At 42.6% G+C, this 16,731-nt stretch overlaps 2 protein-coding genes and 1 pseudogene across 2 annotated transcripts in view; 1 reads left to right on the top strand and 2 right to left on the bottom strand.

Annotated features, from left to right (window-relative positions):
- LOC136157556 (zinc finger protein 678-like) overlaps nt 1–16,731 on the top strand; it is a 466,372-nt pseudogene that overhangs the window by 326,936 nt on the left and 122,705 nt on the right.
- Nucleotides 1–16,731, bottom strand: part of LOC136157568 (zinc finger protein 135-like) — a 466,540-nt gene that overhangs the window by 325,791 nt on the left and 124,018 nt on the right. The window lies entirely within an intron of this gene.
- LOC136158892 (small ribosomal subunit protein uS14-like) lies at nt 11,562–11,797 on the bottom strand. Its single transcript, XM_065920736.1, has one exon. The coding sequence runs from the start codon at nt 11,782–11,784 to the stop codon at nt 11,614–11,616; it is 171 nt and encodes a 56-aa protein (XP_065776808.1). The 5' UTR covers nt 11,785–11,797; the 3' UTR covers nt 11,562–11,613.

A 16,731-nucleotide genomic window follows, 5' to 3' on the forward strand; every position in this document is an offset into this window, starting at 1 on the left:
GTGAATATTCAGGACTGATTTCCTTTAGGATGGACTGGTTGGATGTCCTTGCAGTCCAAGGGACTCCCAAGAGTCTTTTCCAACATCACCGTTCAAAAGCATCAATTCTTTGGCACTCAGCTTTCTTTATAGTCCAACTCTCACATCCATATATGACTACTAGAAAAAACATAACTTTGACTAGACAGACCTTTGCTGACAAAGTAATGTCTCTGCTTTTTTATATGCTGTCTAAGTTGGTCAAAGTTTTTCTTCCAAGGAGTAAGCGTCTTTTAATTTCATGGCTGCCGTCACCATCTGCAGTGATTTTGGAGCCCAAAACAATAAAGTCTCTCACTGTTTCCATTGTTCCCCCATCTATTCGCCATGAAGTGATGAGACTGGATGCCATGGCTATCAGCCATGGTTCTTTTACCTCCGTGCTATTCACAATGGCCATTTATCAACCAGACATTTAGTTAAAACTAAGCTTGTTCAAGATGAAAAACTGTGGCCCCACCCTAGAATTCTTGAATCACAATGTGCTTTTTAAAAAATTCCTGCTTTGATTGATATTTATCCTGTGGAACACAAGGAAAATCCTCAAAAGTAAGTATGCCTCTGTTGATCACATTTTATAATTTTTCTCCCAGATGAATGAATGAATCATAGTCTCTCAGTCATGTCCCACTCTTCGTGACCCCGTGGACTATATATCCTGCCAGGTTCCTCTCTCCATAAGATTCTCCAGGCAAGAATACTGGAGTGGGTTTCCATTTCCTTCTCCAGGGGATCTTCCCCACCCAGGGATCGAATCCAGGTCACCCGCACTGCAGACAAGTTTCTTTACCGTCTGAGCCAGCAGGAAAGTCCAAGTGGCTTTGTGTATCATATGTCATCCTGTTTTCTTCAGGTTAGAAATATGGTAGCCCATATTGCTATGTAAAAAAGTATATTATTGCATAACATCAGACACTTCTCATTGAAAAACTAGTTCTCTGAAATTGCTGTTTTCATCTTGGGTCACATAAGGAAGTCTTCCCACAGTCACATGGCATATGTACTTTGTATTTCAGGGATGGCTGACATTCCAGGGTCTGGCCATAGACTTCACTCAAGAGTAATAAAGTCAGTTCCAAAAAAAAAAAAAAAAAAAAGAAAGAAAAAATAGAAAGAAAAACATTAAAAAAGAGAGTCAGTTCCTAGGTAGGTTGATAAGAAGTCCGGGGGTCCCCAAGGAGAGAGGGATCTGGAATTCTCAAGAAGGACTAAAGGACAAACTTTTTTGTCTACATTCCTTAGTCTTCATCAATTATATAACTCAGTTTAAACTGTACTAGGGATTATACAACAACACTGTATCCCGCTTGAGGACAGTTTCTCTTTCCTGAAAAACCTTCTGGCTCACCCTGTTATCTGAAAATGTAAATTATGGGAGTGGGTCTAGTAAGATCTTTACAGCCTCCAGACATTCTTTTGATTCGTTGTGATGACTAATTAAAAGGTATATAACTCCCTTGCCAACACTAGCGAGTGTGCACTCTTTCTGCCCCCTTCTGATGTCTATTTCAGAAGCTTTCTCTACCTCTTTTATACTTTAATAAAACTCTATTACACAAAAGCTCCAAGTGATCAAACCTCATCTCTGGCCCCGGATAGAATCCTTCTTCAGAGGCCAAGAATCCAGGCGTCTTCTGTGTTTCAGCAACAACCTTTCAAGAGGAGCGGGAATGCCTGGACCTTGGTCAGTGGATATTGTCCAGGGATGTGATGTTACAGAACTACTGGAACCTGGCCTGCTTGGGTGAGGATAGCTTCCTTCCAGAATCCCTTATATACCCTCAGGGTTTGGGTTCCTTCACTTGTAGAATGTCTCCTGGAATCTCCTGCATCCTGCGATCTCTGCTATTGAGGAATAAATGGGAGTTTGTGAGTACAGACAGAAAGCTTCATGATGATTCACATGATTCTAAGCTTCTTCTTTCTTGAGTTCTCTGCCTCCTTCGCTCTACACTAGTGGTCACTCTCTAACTTTACTTGTATAAAGTCATGCTGCCCTCCTCATAAAGACAAAGGTTCACCCTTATTTTTGCTGAGTGTTATTCTGATAGAGATCTCAGGATCTGGGTTTTAGCTATTGCCTACTACAGTAAAGGTGCTTTCTATAAAGCTTTTGGGGAAGTCACATTCTAGACTCTTTACACATTCTCCAATGCCTTCTTCTCTCACGAGACCGCAATGTTGTTCAGTCGCTCAGTCGTGTCCGACTCTTTGTGACCCCATGGACTGCAGCACGTCAGGCCTCCCTGTCCATCACCAACTCCTAGAGCTTGCTCAAACTCATGTCCATTGAGTTGATGATATGCCATCTAATCATCTCATCCTCTGTCGCCCCCTTCTCCTGCCCTCAATCTTTCCCAGCATCAGGGTCTTTTCCAATGAGTTGGCTCTTAGCATCAGGTGGCCAAAGTACTGGAGTTTCAGCTTCAGCATCAGTCCTTCCAATGGATACTCAGCTCTGATTTCCTTTAGGATGGACTGGTTTGATCTCCTGGCTGTCAAAGGGACTCCCAAGAGTCTTCTCCAACACCACAGTTCAAAAGCATCAATTCTTCAGCACTCAACCTTCTTTACGGTCCAAATCTCACTCCCATACATGACTACTGGAAAAACCATAGCTTTGGCTAGACAGACCTTTGTTGACAAAGTGATGTCTCTGCGTTTTAACATGCTCTCTAGGTTTGTCACAGCATTTCTTCCAAGGAGCAAGCATCTTTTGATTTCATGGCTGCAGTCACCCAGTTCAGTGATTCTGGAGTCCAAGGAAATAAAGTCTCTCACTGTTACCATTGTTTCCCCTTTTCTTTGCCATGAAGAGATGGGACTGGATGCCATGATCTTAGTTTTTTGAATTTTGAGTATTAAGCCAGCTTTTTCACTCTCCATTTTCACATTCATCAAGAGGCTCTTTAGTTCTTCTTTGCTTTCTGCCTTAAGGGTGGTGTCATCTGCGTATCTGAGGTTATTGATATTTTTCCTGGCAATCTTGCTTCCAGCTTGTGCCTCATCCAACCTAGCATTTTGCATAATGTTATCTGCATATAAGTTAAATAAGCAGGTGACAATATACAGCCTTATGTACTCCTTTCCCAATTTGGAACCAGTTCATTGTTCCATGTTCAGTTCTAATTGTTTCTTCTTGACATGCATGCCAGTTTCTCAGGAAGCAGATCAGGTGGTCTGGTATTCCCAGCTCTTTCAGAATTTTCCACAGTTTGTTGTGATCCACACAAAGCCTTTAGCATAATCAATGAAGCAAAAGTAGATGTTTTCTGGAATTCTCTTGCTTTTTCTATGATCCAACGGATGTTGGCAATTTCATCTCTCACTCATCTGCCTTTTCTAAATCCAGCTTGCACATCTGGACATTCTCAGTTCACATACTATTGAAGCATAGCTTGTAGGATTTTGAGCATTACCTTGCTGGCAAGTAAAATGAGTGCAATTGTGCAGAAGTTTGAACATTCTTTGGCATTGATCTTCTTTGGGATTGGAATGAAAACTGATCTTTTCCAACCTGTAGCCACTACTGTGCTTTCCAAATTTGCTGGCATACTGCGTGCAGCACTGTCACAGCATCATCTTTTAGGATTTGAAATAGCTCGGCTGGAATTCCATCATCTCCAATAGCTCTGTTTATAGTGATGCTTCCTAAGACCCACTTGACTTCTCACCCCAGGATTTCTGACTCTAGGTGAGTGATCACACCATCGACCTTATCTGATGTGACAAGATCTTTTTAGTTTAGTTCATCTGTGTATTTTCACCACCTCTCATTAATAGTCATGTCCAGCTCTTTGTGGCCCCATGGACTATACAGTCTGTCGAATTCTCGAGGCCAGAATACTGGAGTGGGTAGCCTTTGCTTCTCCAGGGAACCTTTCCAGCCCAGGGTTCGAACCTAGGTCTCCCACATTGCAGGAGGATTTTTTACCCGCTGAGCCACAGGAGAAGCCCAGTATAGTTCATCTCTGTATCCTTGCCACTTCTCCTCATTATCTTCTGCTTCTGTTAGGTCCATACCGTTTCTCTCCTTTATTGTGCCCAACTTTGCATGAAGTGTTCCCTTGATATCTCTCTTTCTCTTTTTTTATTTTTCGGTTAATTTTTATTTTCTATTGGAGTAGAGTTGATTTCTGTTGTGTTTGTTTTAGGTTTACAAGAACGTGATTCAGTTATACACAGATGTATATCTCTTCTGTTCTTTTTTGGAGTCTTTTCCCATATAGGTTCTTCCAGTGTATCCGGCGACTTCCCTGTGCTATGTGGTAGGTCCTCTGGCATTATCTATCTGATAAAAAGTAGTGTGTTTTTGTTAATCGCCATCTCTAAATGTCTCCCTGCCACTACATTTTTTTTTTTTTAAGTCGTAAGTTGGGTTTCTAAGTCTGTGAGTCTGTTTCTGTTTATAGTTAATTTGTATAAATGTATAGATGCCCCCTCTAAGTGATAATTCTTTCATCTCTGACTTCACTGAGTTTGAAAAATTCTCAGTCCTTCCATGCTCCTGAAAATGTCATTCATCCATTCTTTTGGAGTGTATTCCGGTGTTTAGATGGACATGAGACTCTTCATTTCTCTATAGATGGAACTTTGGTTGATGCTCTGTCTTAGATATTGTCTGTAGTGCTGCCCTGAAAATAGAGGTGCAGCTATCATTTTAAATCATGATTTTCTCTGGGTGTAAGGCAAGGGGTGGGCTTGCCAGATCGTGTGGCATGTCTATATTTAGTGTTTAAAGAATTTCCACACTCTTCTCCTTGTGGCTGCACCCACTCAATTACACTCCCACCCACAATGTAGGAGGATTCTCTATGACCCTTGCCCTCAGCAACAATTAACCTTTGAAGACCTTTTGGAAGATGGATGTTCTGCGGGGTGTGATACCTCACTGCAGTTTTGATTAGTGTTTGTCTAAAAGTGATCCTGAGCATCTTTTCATGTGTTTTATGGCCATCTGGGTGCCTTCCTTGAAGAAATATCCATTTAGATCTTTGCCGATTTTTCTATTGGACTGATAGGTTTGGTTTTTTTTTTTTTTTTTTTTTTTTTTTGCAGCTTTATCATGAGCTGCGTGAGCAGTTTGCATGTTGGAAGATGAATTCATTATTTTAAACATGTGTTGCAAACATTTATTTTCCCATTCTGAGGGTTGTCTTTTTCTTTCCTTTAGGGTTGCCCTTGCAGTGCAAAAGTTTTTTAGGTGATGAGGTGCCTTTTTAAAGTTTTGTTTTAGTTTTAATTATTCTAAACATAGATTCAAAAAGAACGTGTTGTGATTCATGTCAAAGTGTGTTTGCCTATATTTTCCTCAAGAGGATTAGAGTGATCTTCCGTCCATTTAATCTTCAAGCAATTTGGAGTTTTTTCTTCTGTTCCCAGTTAGGGAGAGAGTAAATTCCTTCCCTTTCCCCTTGTTTAAGGAAGCTCCTCCCTGTCCTCCACCCTGACTGCTAACAGCTCACTGCCAGCATCAGTGCAGGAGCGTTCCGTGTCTCCACGTCCTCTCTGCCATTTTGTTAGTAAACGTTAAGACATAGGCCATTCTGAGCTGTGTGAGGTGATACGTTCTTGTAGTTTTGTTTTTAATTTCTTTAATAACTAGTGATGTGAGCATCTTTTTCTGTGCTTTATAGCCACCTGGATGTCTTCTGGGGAGAAATATCTGTTTAGATCTTTGCCCTCTTCTGCTTTTTCTATTGAATAGCATGGGTTGTTTACATGTTCTGGGGATGAATTCTTTATTTTCACCTTGGTTGTAACATTTTTTTATCCTGAGGGTTATTTTGTTTTTCCTTTAGGGCTCCCCTCCTTTTGATCTCTGGTTCCTCTGTTTCTTCTAAATACAACCTGAACATCGAAGTTCTCGATTCATATACTGTTAAAGTCTCACTTGGAGAATTTTGAGCATTACTTTACTGGTCTGTGAAAGAAAGTGAAAGTGAAGTCGCTCAGTTGTGTCCAACTCTTTGGGACCCCGTGGACTGTAGCCTACCAGGCTCCTGCCCATGGATTTCTCCAGCAAGAATACTGGAGTGGGTTGCCATTTCCTCCTCCAGGGGATCTTCCCTACCCAGGGGTCGAACCCAGGTCTCCCGCATTGCAGGCAGACACTTTAACCTCTGAGCCACCAGGGAAGCCCAGTGTGCGATGAATGCAATTGTGCTGTAGTCTGAGCATTCTTTGGCATTGCCTTTCTTTCAGATTGGAATGAAAACTGACCTCTTCCAGTCCTGTGGCCACTGCTGAGTTTTCCAAATTTCCCTGCATATTGAGTGCAGGACTTTAACAGCATCATCTTTTAGGATTTGAAATAGCTCAGCTGGAATTCCATCACCTCCACTAGTTTGTTCATAGTGATGCTTCTTAAGGCCCACTTGACTTCGCATTCCAGGACGTCTGGCTCTAGGTGAGTGATCACACCATCGTGGTTATCTTGGTCATTAAGATCTTTCTTGTACAGTTCTTCTGTGTATTCTTGCCACCTCCTCTTAACAACTTCCGCATCTGTTAGATCCATACCATTTCTGTCCTTCATTGTGCCCATTTCTGCATGAAATATTCTTTTAGTATCTCTAATTGTCTTGAAGCGATTTCTAGTGTTTCCCAATCGATTGTTTACCTTTTTTCTTTGCACTGATCACTGAGGAAGGCTTTCTTATCTCTCCTTGCTATTCTTTGGAACTCTGCATCCCAATGGGTATATCTTTCTGTTTCTTCTTTTACATTTTTGACTTGCAGTTTTGATTTACATTTCTATAACATTTCACACAGTTGAAAACTTTTCATGTGACATTTTTAATAACAGTGTGAGTAAAACTGAGCTTTGGAGATCGGCCTCATGATCTTTTGCCCTGACTTGCCTCTTTTTCCCCGACGCACCTAGGACGTTTCTTCAGGCAGGAGTTTCTTCCTTACAGCCCCTGAGTCCTGGTGAATGCGAAGTGCGGTCAGCCCAGGACTTTCCGTTGCTGTACCAAAAGCGGCCACAAGGGGGCAGCATTTCCTCATGCGTCACAGTTATCTATTCATTTATTACGGTTAACTTTTATTTTCTATTGAAGTAGAGTTGATTTCTGTTGTGTTTATTTTAGGTTGACAAGAACTTGATTCAGTTATACATAGAGGTACATCTTTTCAATTATTTTTCGGGGTCTTTTCCCATATAGGTTCTTTGAGTATATTCAGTAGACTTCCTGTGCTATTCAGTAGGTCCATTTTGATTATCTTTCTGAAAATAAGTAGTGTGTATCTGTAAACCCCAATCTCTTAATGTTTCCCTTCCCCAAACTTTAAAAAAAAAAATCGTAAACTTGTGTTTCTATATCTGTGATTCTGTCTCAGTTTATGAATTAGTTCACCTGAGGAATTTATAGATTCTCCGTGTATGTGATCCTTCGCTTTCCCTCTCTGACTGGCTTCACTCAGTTTGGTAAATCTCTCGGTCAATCCATGCTCCTAAAATGACTTGTTTTCATTTGTTTCGATGGCTGAGTTTTAATGGACAATATCCTGGTTATTTCTCTATTGAAGGACAGTTTCATTTATGCTCTGTCTTGGAGATTGTCAGTAATGCTGCCCTGAAAATACGGGTGCAACCATGATTTTCAGTTTTGATTTTCTCCCAATCTAAGACCGGGAGTGGGCTTGCCGGATCATGTGTTAAGTCTTCGTGTAGTGTTCTAAGGAATCGCCATACTGTTTCGTTTGTGGCCGCACCCACTCATTTCCACCCCCGCTCACAGTGTAGGAGGAGTCCCTGTTTTCCCAGCCCTCCGCAGCCTTTCATCCTTGGAGATCTTTTGGAGGATGGCTCCTCTGAGGGGTGTGAGTGACACCTGGTTGCAGTTTGATTGGCATTTCTGTAAGAGTGGTCCTGAGCATCTTTTCATGTGCTTTATGGACATCTGGGTGCCTTCTTTGGAGAAATGTCCATTCAGATTTTTGCCAGCTTTTCTACTGGGTTGATTTGTTTTTTTGATCATGAGTTGTGGGGTCTCCGTTGTGGTTCAGCTGGTAAAGAATCCGCCTGCAACGCAGGAGACCTGGGTTTGATTCCTGGGTTGGGAAAATCCCCTGGAGAAGGGAAATGCTACCCACTCCAGTATTGCGGCCTGGAGAATTCCATGGCTTGTATCGTCCATGGGGTCGCAGAGTCGGACTTGACTGAGCGACTTTCACTTTTCCCTTTCACTGTGTGAGCACTTTGCATCTTTGGCGATGAATTAACTCCTTGTTTTTCACTTCAGTTGCAAACACTTATTTACCCTTCTGAGGGCTTTTTCTTTCCTTAAGGTTGCCTTTCATGTGCAAAACCTCTTCAGGTTAATGAGGTGCCTTTTTTAAAGTTTAGTTTTATTTTGAATTATTCTGAGCATATACAAAAAAAAAAAAAAAAAAAAAAAACTTGCTGTGGTTTATGTAAAGTGTGCGCTGCCTATATTTTCCTCTAGAGGTTTAGCGTAATTGTCCCTCCAGGTAACTCTTTAATCGGTTTGGAGTTTGTCTGTAAGCGGTTAGCGACAGATGTAAATTCTTTCACTATCCCCTTGTGTAAGGAACCTCCACCCCGTCCTCTATCGTGGCTGTTAACAACTTGCAGTCCCAGCATCAGTGTAGCAGGGCTCCCTTTTCTCCACAACTTCTCCAGCCTTTGTTTTTTCTAAGACTTTTTGACAGAGTCCATTCTGACCTGTACAAACTCATACCTCATTGTAGTTTTGATTTATATTTCTGTAACATTTCACAAAGTTGAAAGCTTCTCATGAGATATTTTTAATAACGGTGTGAGTGAAACGAGCTTCGGAGATCGCCCTCGTGATCTTTTGCCCTGGTTTGAAACTTTCCCCAGACGCACCTAGGACATTTCTTCCTTAGAGCCTCAGTCCTGGTGAATAGGAAGTGCCCGCAGCCCAGGAGTCTCCGTTGTTGTGCCAAAAGCGGCCACAAGGCGGCAGCATTTACTTACGCTTCACATTTATTTATTTCAGTTAATTTATTTACTGCTGTTAACTTTTATTTTCTATTGAGGTAGAGTTGATTTCTGTTGTGTTTGTTTTAGGCTGACAGGAACTTGATTCAGTTATGCATAGAGGTACATCTACCCTGTTCTGTTTCGGAGTATTTTCCCATATAGTTTCCTTCACTGTTTTGTGCTTTCTTCTTCCATTCAGCGGGTTCATTTGGATGATCTATCTGACAGTAAGTGGTATCTGTTAATCCCAGTCTCTTATTGTCTCCCTTCCCCAACCTTTTTTAAAAAATCATAAACTTATGTTTCTACCTCTGTGAGTCTGTTTCAGTTTATGAATTAGTTCATTTGAGGAATTTATCGATTCCGCATGTGTGTGATAGTTTGCTTTCCCTCTCAGACTGGCTCATTCAGGATTATAAACTCTCAGTCCATCCATGCTCCTGAAAATGGCGTTTTCTCATTTGTTCCGATGGCTGAGTGTATTCAGTGTTTAGATAGAGTTCCTCTTTATATCTCTACTGATGGATCCTTTGGTTGATGCTCTGCCTTGGAGATTGTCAATGGTGCTGCCCTGAAAATAGGGCTGCAACTATCATTTGCAGTTATGATTTTCTCTGGATATAAAGCAAGGGGTGGCCTTGCCAGATTATAAAGTTTATGTTTAGTGTTTTAAGGAATGTCCTTACTGTTTTTCTTGGGGCCGCCCCCACCCCTTTCCCTCCCCGTCCACAGTGCAGGAGGAGTCCCTGTTCCCCTCGCCCTCCGCAGCATTTAGCCTGTAGGTCTTTGGGGGGATGGCTGTCTGAGGGGGTGAGCTGATACCTCGTTGAGGCTTCAGTTGACATTTCTGTAAGAGTGATCCTGAGCATCTTTCCGTGCGCTCTATTGCCATCTGGATGCCTTCTTTGGAAAAACGTCCGTTTAGATCTCTGCCTGTTTTCCTGCTGGGTTGATTTTTTTTTTATCTTGACTGTGTCAGCAGTTTGCATCTTTGGAGATGAATTCCTTGTTTTTCACTTCGGTTGCAAACATTTATTTTCCCATTCTGAGGGTTGTCTTTTTCTTTCCTCTAGGATTGCCCTTCCTGTGCAAAACCTTTTTAGGTTAATGAGGTGCCTTTTTTTTTAGTTTAGTTTTATTTTGAATAATTCTGAGTGTAGATCCAAAAAGAACTTGCTGTGATTTATGTCAAAGTGTGTTCTGCATATATTTTCCTCAAGAGATTTAGAGGAATCGTCCCTACATAAAACTCTTGAATCGATTTGAAGTTCCTTCATCGGTAAGCGGTTAGGTAGAGGTGTAAATTCTTTCAGTTTTCAGAAGTTGAAGGAACCTCCACCCCGTCCTCGATCGTGGCTGTTAACAACTTCCAGTCCCAGCCTCAGCGTAGGAGGCCCCCTTTTCTCCACTACCTCTCCAGCCGTTATCGTTTTTAAGGCTTTTTGACAAAGGCCGCTCTGATCATTATGAGCTGATATCTCCTTGTATTTTTTTAAATTTACATTTCTGTAATATTTCACGAAGCTGAAAGCTTTTCATGCGATGTTTTTAAAAGCAATGTGAGTAAAGCTGATCTTTTGAGGTCGGCCTGTGATCCTTGGCCGTTTTCTGAATTTTCCCCCCAACCCCGCTAGGACATCAGTTGGGGAGAGGCGTCTCCTCCTGCAGCCCTCGGTCCTGTGAGTGTTAAGCGCCGCCTGCAGTTTCCCCGCTGTTGTTACCAAAGGCGGCCACGAGGCGGCAGCACACCTTCATGTCCCGCGGCTTTGTTTTGTTGGCTAAATTAATATTTGTTTTCTCTTGGAGTAGAGTTGATTTCTGTTGTTGTGTTTGTTTCGGGTTTGCAGGAACTTGATTCAGTTACACAGAGAACTGTACCTGTTCTTTTTCTGGTTTGTCCCAGGTCGGTTCTTTCAGGATGTTTGGTAGACATCTCTGTGTTATTCAGGAGGTCCTTTTGGATTATCTATCTGATAATAAGTTGTAAGTATGTGTTAATCCCAACCTCTTAATGTCTCCCTCCTGTACCTGCTTTTTTAAAATAATCATGTTGGTTTTCTAAGTCTGAGAGTCTGTTTCTCTTTATAAATTCTTTCATTCGTATGAATTTATAGATTCCACCTGTAGGTGATACATTTCTTTCCCTTCCTGACTGACTTCACCCAGTATGACAAATCTCGGTCCATCCATGCTGCCGACAGTGATATTTTTCGCTGTTTCTGACGGCTGAGTGACGCCCGCGTGCAGACGGGTCAGTGGCTTCACTTCTCTATTGATGGACATTTCGGCGACGCTCTTCACTGTGCTGGGCTCAGTCGCTCAGTCGTGTCTGACTCTCTGCGACCCCATGGCCTGTAGCCCGCCAGGCTCGGCCGTTTTGGGGGGATTCTCCAGGCAAGAATACCGGAGGGGGTTGCCACGCACTCCTCCAGGGGATCTCCCCAACCCAGGGATCGAATCCAGGTCTCCCGCATTGCAGGCAGATTCTCTCTTTTTTTTTTTTTTTTTGAAGTTTTGAAAACTTTTATTTTACATACAAAGAGCTAGTATTATTTCCGCCTAAAGTTGATATGCTTGATGAGCCATCTAAGGAAGTTCAGTTAGTCCAACTTAATGAAGCCGATGTCCTTAGCATACTGGCGGAAACACTGGCGGCACATATTGAGGCTGTATTTCCGGATCAGACCATGCCGGTTTGAGAAGACCCGGCAAGAGCGAGAACCCTGGCCGAATTTTCTCGGATGGCTCCAGTAGAGCTGCTGGTGACCCATGTTGCTTTCTCGGCTGCAACGAGGTAAAAGGCTGCAGGCAGATTCTTTACCAGCTGAGCCACTGGGGAAGCTTTCTTAAATATTGCCAATATTACTGCCTTGAAAATAGGGTTGCAAATATCATTTTAAATTATGGTTTTCTCCGGACCTAAGGCAATGGGTGGGCTTGCCTGATCATGCAGTAACTATGTTTAGTGTGTTTCAGCCATCTTCATACTGCTTTCTTTCATTGATGCCCCCACCCATTTACATCCCCGCCCACAGTGTAGGAAGATTCCTGTTTGCCTCACCTTCCGCATCATTTAATCTTTGTAGATCTTTTGGAAGATGGCCATTCTGAGGGGTGTGCGTTGATGCCACGTTGCAGTTTTGATGGGCGTTTCTCTAACAGTGATGCTGAGCATCTTTCATATGCTCTATGGCCATCTGGATGCCATCTGAAGACAAAGGTCTATTTAGATCTTTGGCCTGGTTTTCTATTGATTGTTGTTTTATATTGAGCTGAATGAAATGTTTGCATGCTTTTGGAGATGAATAAGTTGCTTTTACAAAGAAGGAAATGGCAACCCACTCCAGTGTTCTTGCCTGGAGAATCCCAGGGACAGAGGAGCCTGGTGGGCTGCCATCTGTGGGGTCGCACAGAGTCCGACACGACTGAAGCAACTTAGCAGCAGCAGCAGCAAGTCGCTTTTAAAATCTATTGTAACCATTTCCCCCAATTTAAGTGTTGTCTTTTTCTTTCATTTAAGAAAGAAATGGTGGTCCTTGCTGTGCAAAAGCTTTTGAGGTTAACGAGGTTGCTTTTGTTGAGGTTTTTGTTCGTTTTCTTTTTGTTGTTGTTGTTGTTGTTATCCTAAGAGCAAAACCAAGAACGTGCTGTGATTTATTTCAAAACCTGTTTTGCCTATATTTTCCTCAAAAAGTTTAGAGTATCCATCCCTCCACTTAGTTCTTTAATTGATTTGGACTTTCTTTTCTGCATGAGGTTAGGGAGAGACGTAGTTTCATTCACTTTTCACTTAAGGAGCCTCCGCGTTGTCCTCTGCTCTGGCTGTTAACAGCTGACATTGCCAGCATCAGGGTAGGAGAATTTCTTTTCCTCCAAAACCTCTCCACCGTTTACTGTTGGTAGAGTTTTTGACACAAGCCATTCTGGCTGGGGTTAGCTCATATTTAGTTATAGTTTTGATTTGAATTTCTCTAAAATTACTTCATGTTGAAAGGTTTCCGTGTGATTAAAAAAAAAAAGAAAACAACTGTGATTAAAACCGACCTCTCAAGACTGGCCTCTTGACCATCTGCCCTGTTTTGAATTCTTTTTCCAGGACCTACCCCAGGACATTTGTTGAGAATAGGTGTTTTTACTTAACATCCCTGAAGGACTGGTGAATATGAAATGCCCAAGAGCACAGGTTTTTCAGTTGTTGTTACCCAAGCAGCCACAAGGCGGCAGCATTTTTCATCCTCCACTTTTTTGGGTAATTTCTTTTTTTTTTCCTAATAGAGTTGATTTCTGACGTGTTTGCTGTGGGTGTACAGAAACTTGATTCAGTTATAAATAGATGTACAGCCGTTCTTTTCTGGGATCTTTTCCCATGAAGGTTATCACAGTGCATTCTTTCAACTTCCTGTGCTATTCAGGTGGTTCCTTTAGATTACCTGTTTGCTGTGTAGTAATGTGTGCATGTGAGAGTTGGACTATAAAGAAAGCTGAGCGCCAAAGAATTGGTGCTTTTGAACTGTGGTGTTGGAGAAGACGCTTGAGAGTCCCTTGGACTGCAAGGGGATCCAACCAGTCCATCCTAAAGGAGATCAGTTCTGGGTATTCATTAGAAGGACTGATGCTGAAGCTGAAAATCCAATACTTTGGCCACCTGATGTGAAGAGCTGACTCATTTGAAAAGACCCTGATGCTGGGAAAGATTGAAGGCAGGAGGAGAAGGGACCAGAGAGGCTGAGATGGTTCGATGGCATCACTGACTCAATGGACATGGGTTTGAGTGGACTCCGGGAGTTGGTGATGGACAGGGAGGCCTGGCGTGCTGCGGTTCATGGGGTTGCAAAGAGTCAGACATGACTGAGCAACTGAACCGAACCGAACTGTACATTTTAATCCCTCTTAGTATATTCCTCCTGCAACTTTTAAAAAAATAAACCAACAATGAACTGGTTTTTTTTTTTTTTTTTAACTCTGGGTCTGTTTCTATTTGCAAGTTTTTTCATTTGCATGAATTTCTGGCTTCCACCTGTAAGTAATATTTTAGGATGTTTGTCTTTGGTCTCATACCTCAGTGTGATAATCTCTCGGTACATCCATGCTGCTGCCCCTGGTATTTTTATTTTCTGAGTGTATTCCACTGTATAGATGGGCCAGTGAGTCTTCATTTTTCTGTCAATGGATATTTTGGTTAATGCTCTGGCTTGGTTATTATGAACAGTGCTGCCCTGAAAATTGAAATGTACATATTCTTTTGAATTAAGATTTTTTTTTCCAGATGAAAGCAGGAAGTGCTATTGCTGAAAAATGTGTTAACTCTCTATTTCATGTTTTAAGGAACCTCCAAATATTTTCCTTTGTGGCTGCACCCACCCATTTACAGCCCTGCCCACGGTGTAGGAGGGTTCTCTGTTCCCCTCGCCCTCCGCAGCACTTAAGTTTTGAAGATCTTTTGAGGCCGTTCTGAGCCGTGTGCGGTGATGGATCATGGTAGTTTCCATTTGCAGTTCTTTAATAATTACTGATGTTGAGTATCTTTCCATGGGCTTTTACTTTCTACGGGGGAGTACAGTTAACCTCTGGGAAGTGGCTTCTTGAAAGTCAGCCCTGTTTGAGTTCTGTTCGTGTGATTTACCCCGGAAGATTTCTTTAGGGCTGGTGTCATTTAGAGCCCCACAGGACTTGGTAAGAGCGTCAGCACCGGTTTTCAAGGGGCTGTTACAGGGAATGACCACAAGGTGGCAGCATTTCCTCGTGCCCGCTCTGATTACCTGGGCAACCAGAGCCTTAGGGCAAGTCCGCTTTCTGGGTTGTCAGTGAGAATGCATCCCGGGGATCTTCCCGACCCAGGGGTTGAACCCGCTTCTCTTATGTCTCCTGCATTGGCAGATGGATTCTTTACCGCTAGCGCCACCCGGGAAGCCCTAAGGCTTGTGTCTCCTTACTTCTTCCCCCTTACCCTTCATCCCTAAGGCGATCGCAATGATTGCAACACCCCTCTGCAGAGGGAGCTGTCCTCTCAGTGGGGTGACCCTAAGGAAGGAGGCTGGAGGTGGGAACCCCGCCACCAGGAGACACGGGGCCCAGAGGACTTTGCAAAACTCTTCCAGCCCCCACCATCCTTTGGGGGGACTAGATTTAGTTCTGCTGCAGGAGGGTCCCCTGGATCTGGAGACTGTGGACTCATGCAGAGGGGAACAGGAAGCCCATGTCCATCGAGATGAGGGGCTCATTGGCTGGGATATCCTCCCCAGCGCCCTCAGCCCCAGGACAGTCCTGCCTGGGGACCCAGCCTTCTCAGGCCCGAGGGATGTGACCCAGCCCAGATCCCCAAGGCCTGAGGGGAACAGAACCAACAGTTCTTTTGTCTTTCTTTCTTTCCTATTCTTTTTTATGTTTATTTTGAATTTGAGTGTATAGATGACTTGCATTGTTGTGGGTTTTTTGTGTGTATGTGTAAAGCAGCATTATTCATTTATACATAGATGTATATGTGTTCTTTTTGGGTTCTTTTTCTCATATAGGTTATTTATAGAGTCAAAGTAGGGTTCCTTGTGATCTACAGTGGGTCCTTATGGATTATTTGCAGTGTGTATATGTTATTCTCAACATATATTTCTCCCTGCACCCTGCCCTTCATTTTTGGTAACCATAAGTTTCTTTACTAAGTGTATGAAGTTATTGTTTTGTAAAGAAGTTCATTTGTTTCCATGTTTGGATTCCACCTAGAAGTGATAACATGTGATACTTTGTCTCAATTACTTCACCTAGTGTGACGTCTCTAGTTCTTTCCTGAATGGAAGTGGCATTCTTTCATCTTTTTTGGCTGGGTAATGCCATGGTATCTGAACCCCATCTTCTTTAACCATTCATCTGTCTTCTACACTTAGGTTTCTTTTGTGTCTTGGTGATTGTATTCAGTGATGCCATGATGGTTGCTGTGCAGTATGTTTTGAAAATTTGGTTTTCCCAGGATCCACGCCCAGGCGTGGGATGCTGGGTCACGTGGTACTGTGTTGTTGCCTGTCTGAAAGCCCCTCCAGAGCGGATGCACTGATTTACATTTCTACCCACAGGGAAGGAGGGTTCCCTTCTCTCCACACCCCCTCCAGCATTTATCGTCGAATTTTTGAGGTGGCCATGCTGACTGGGGAGAAGTGATCCCTCACTGAACTTTTAATTTGCATTTCTCTAACGATTAGGGACGCTGAGCATCTTTTCACGTACTTTATGGCCACCTGGATGCCTTCTCTGGATGCCTTCTCTGGAGAAATGCCCATTTTGATCTTTGGCCCAGTTTTCTTTTCTTTTTTTTTTTTTAATTGAGCTGCATGGACTGTTTGCATGTTTTGGAGATGAATTCCTTGTATCTCCATTTGCAAACACTTTTTTTCCCCACCCATTCTGAGGGTTGTCTTTTTCTTTCATTTATGGTTTACCTTGATGCTCAAATGCTTTTAAGGTTAATGAGGACCCATTTGTTTAGTTTATTTTATTATTCTAAGAATGAATCCAGAAAGAACTGGATGCGATTTATATCAAAGCATGGTCTGTATATTTTCCTCAAAAGCGTTATACTGTCCATCCCTCCATTTAGATCTTTAATTGATTTGGCGTATGTTTTTCTGCATGGGGTTAAGCAGTGTAGTGATTTCATCATCTTTTCACTTGTTTGAGGAAGCTCCACCTTGTCGTCCATACTGACGGTTAACAGCTTACCTTGCCAGCAT

This window comes from Muntiacus reevesi, chromosome 2 (genome assembly GCF_963930625.1).
Source record: "Muntiacus reevesi chromosome 2, mMunRee1.1, whole genome shotgun sequence".
Classification (NCBI taxonomy): domain Eukaryota; kingdom Metazoa; phylum Chordata; class Mammalia; order Artiodactyla; family Cervidae; genus Muntiacus; species Muntiacus reevesi.

What these genes read in the sequence shown, in the direction of transcription:
- LOC136158892 (XM_065920736.1), bottom strand. Translation starts at nt 11,784, where the DNA reads ATGGGTCACCAGCAGCTCTACTGGAGCCATCCGAGAAAATTCGGCCAG.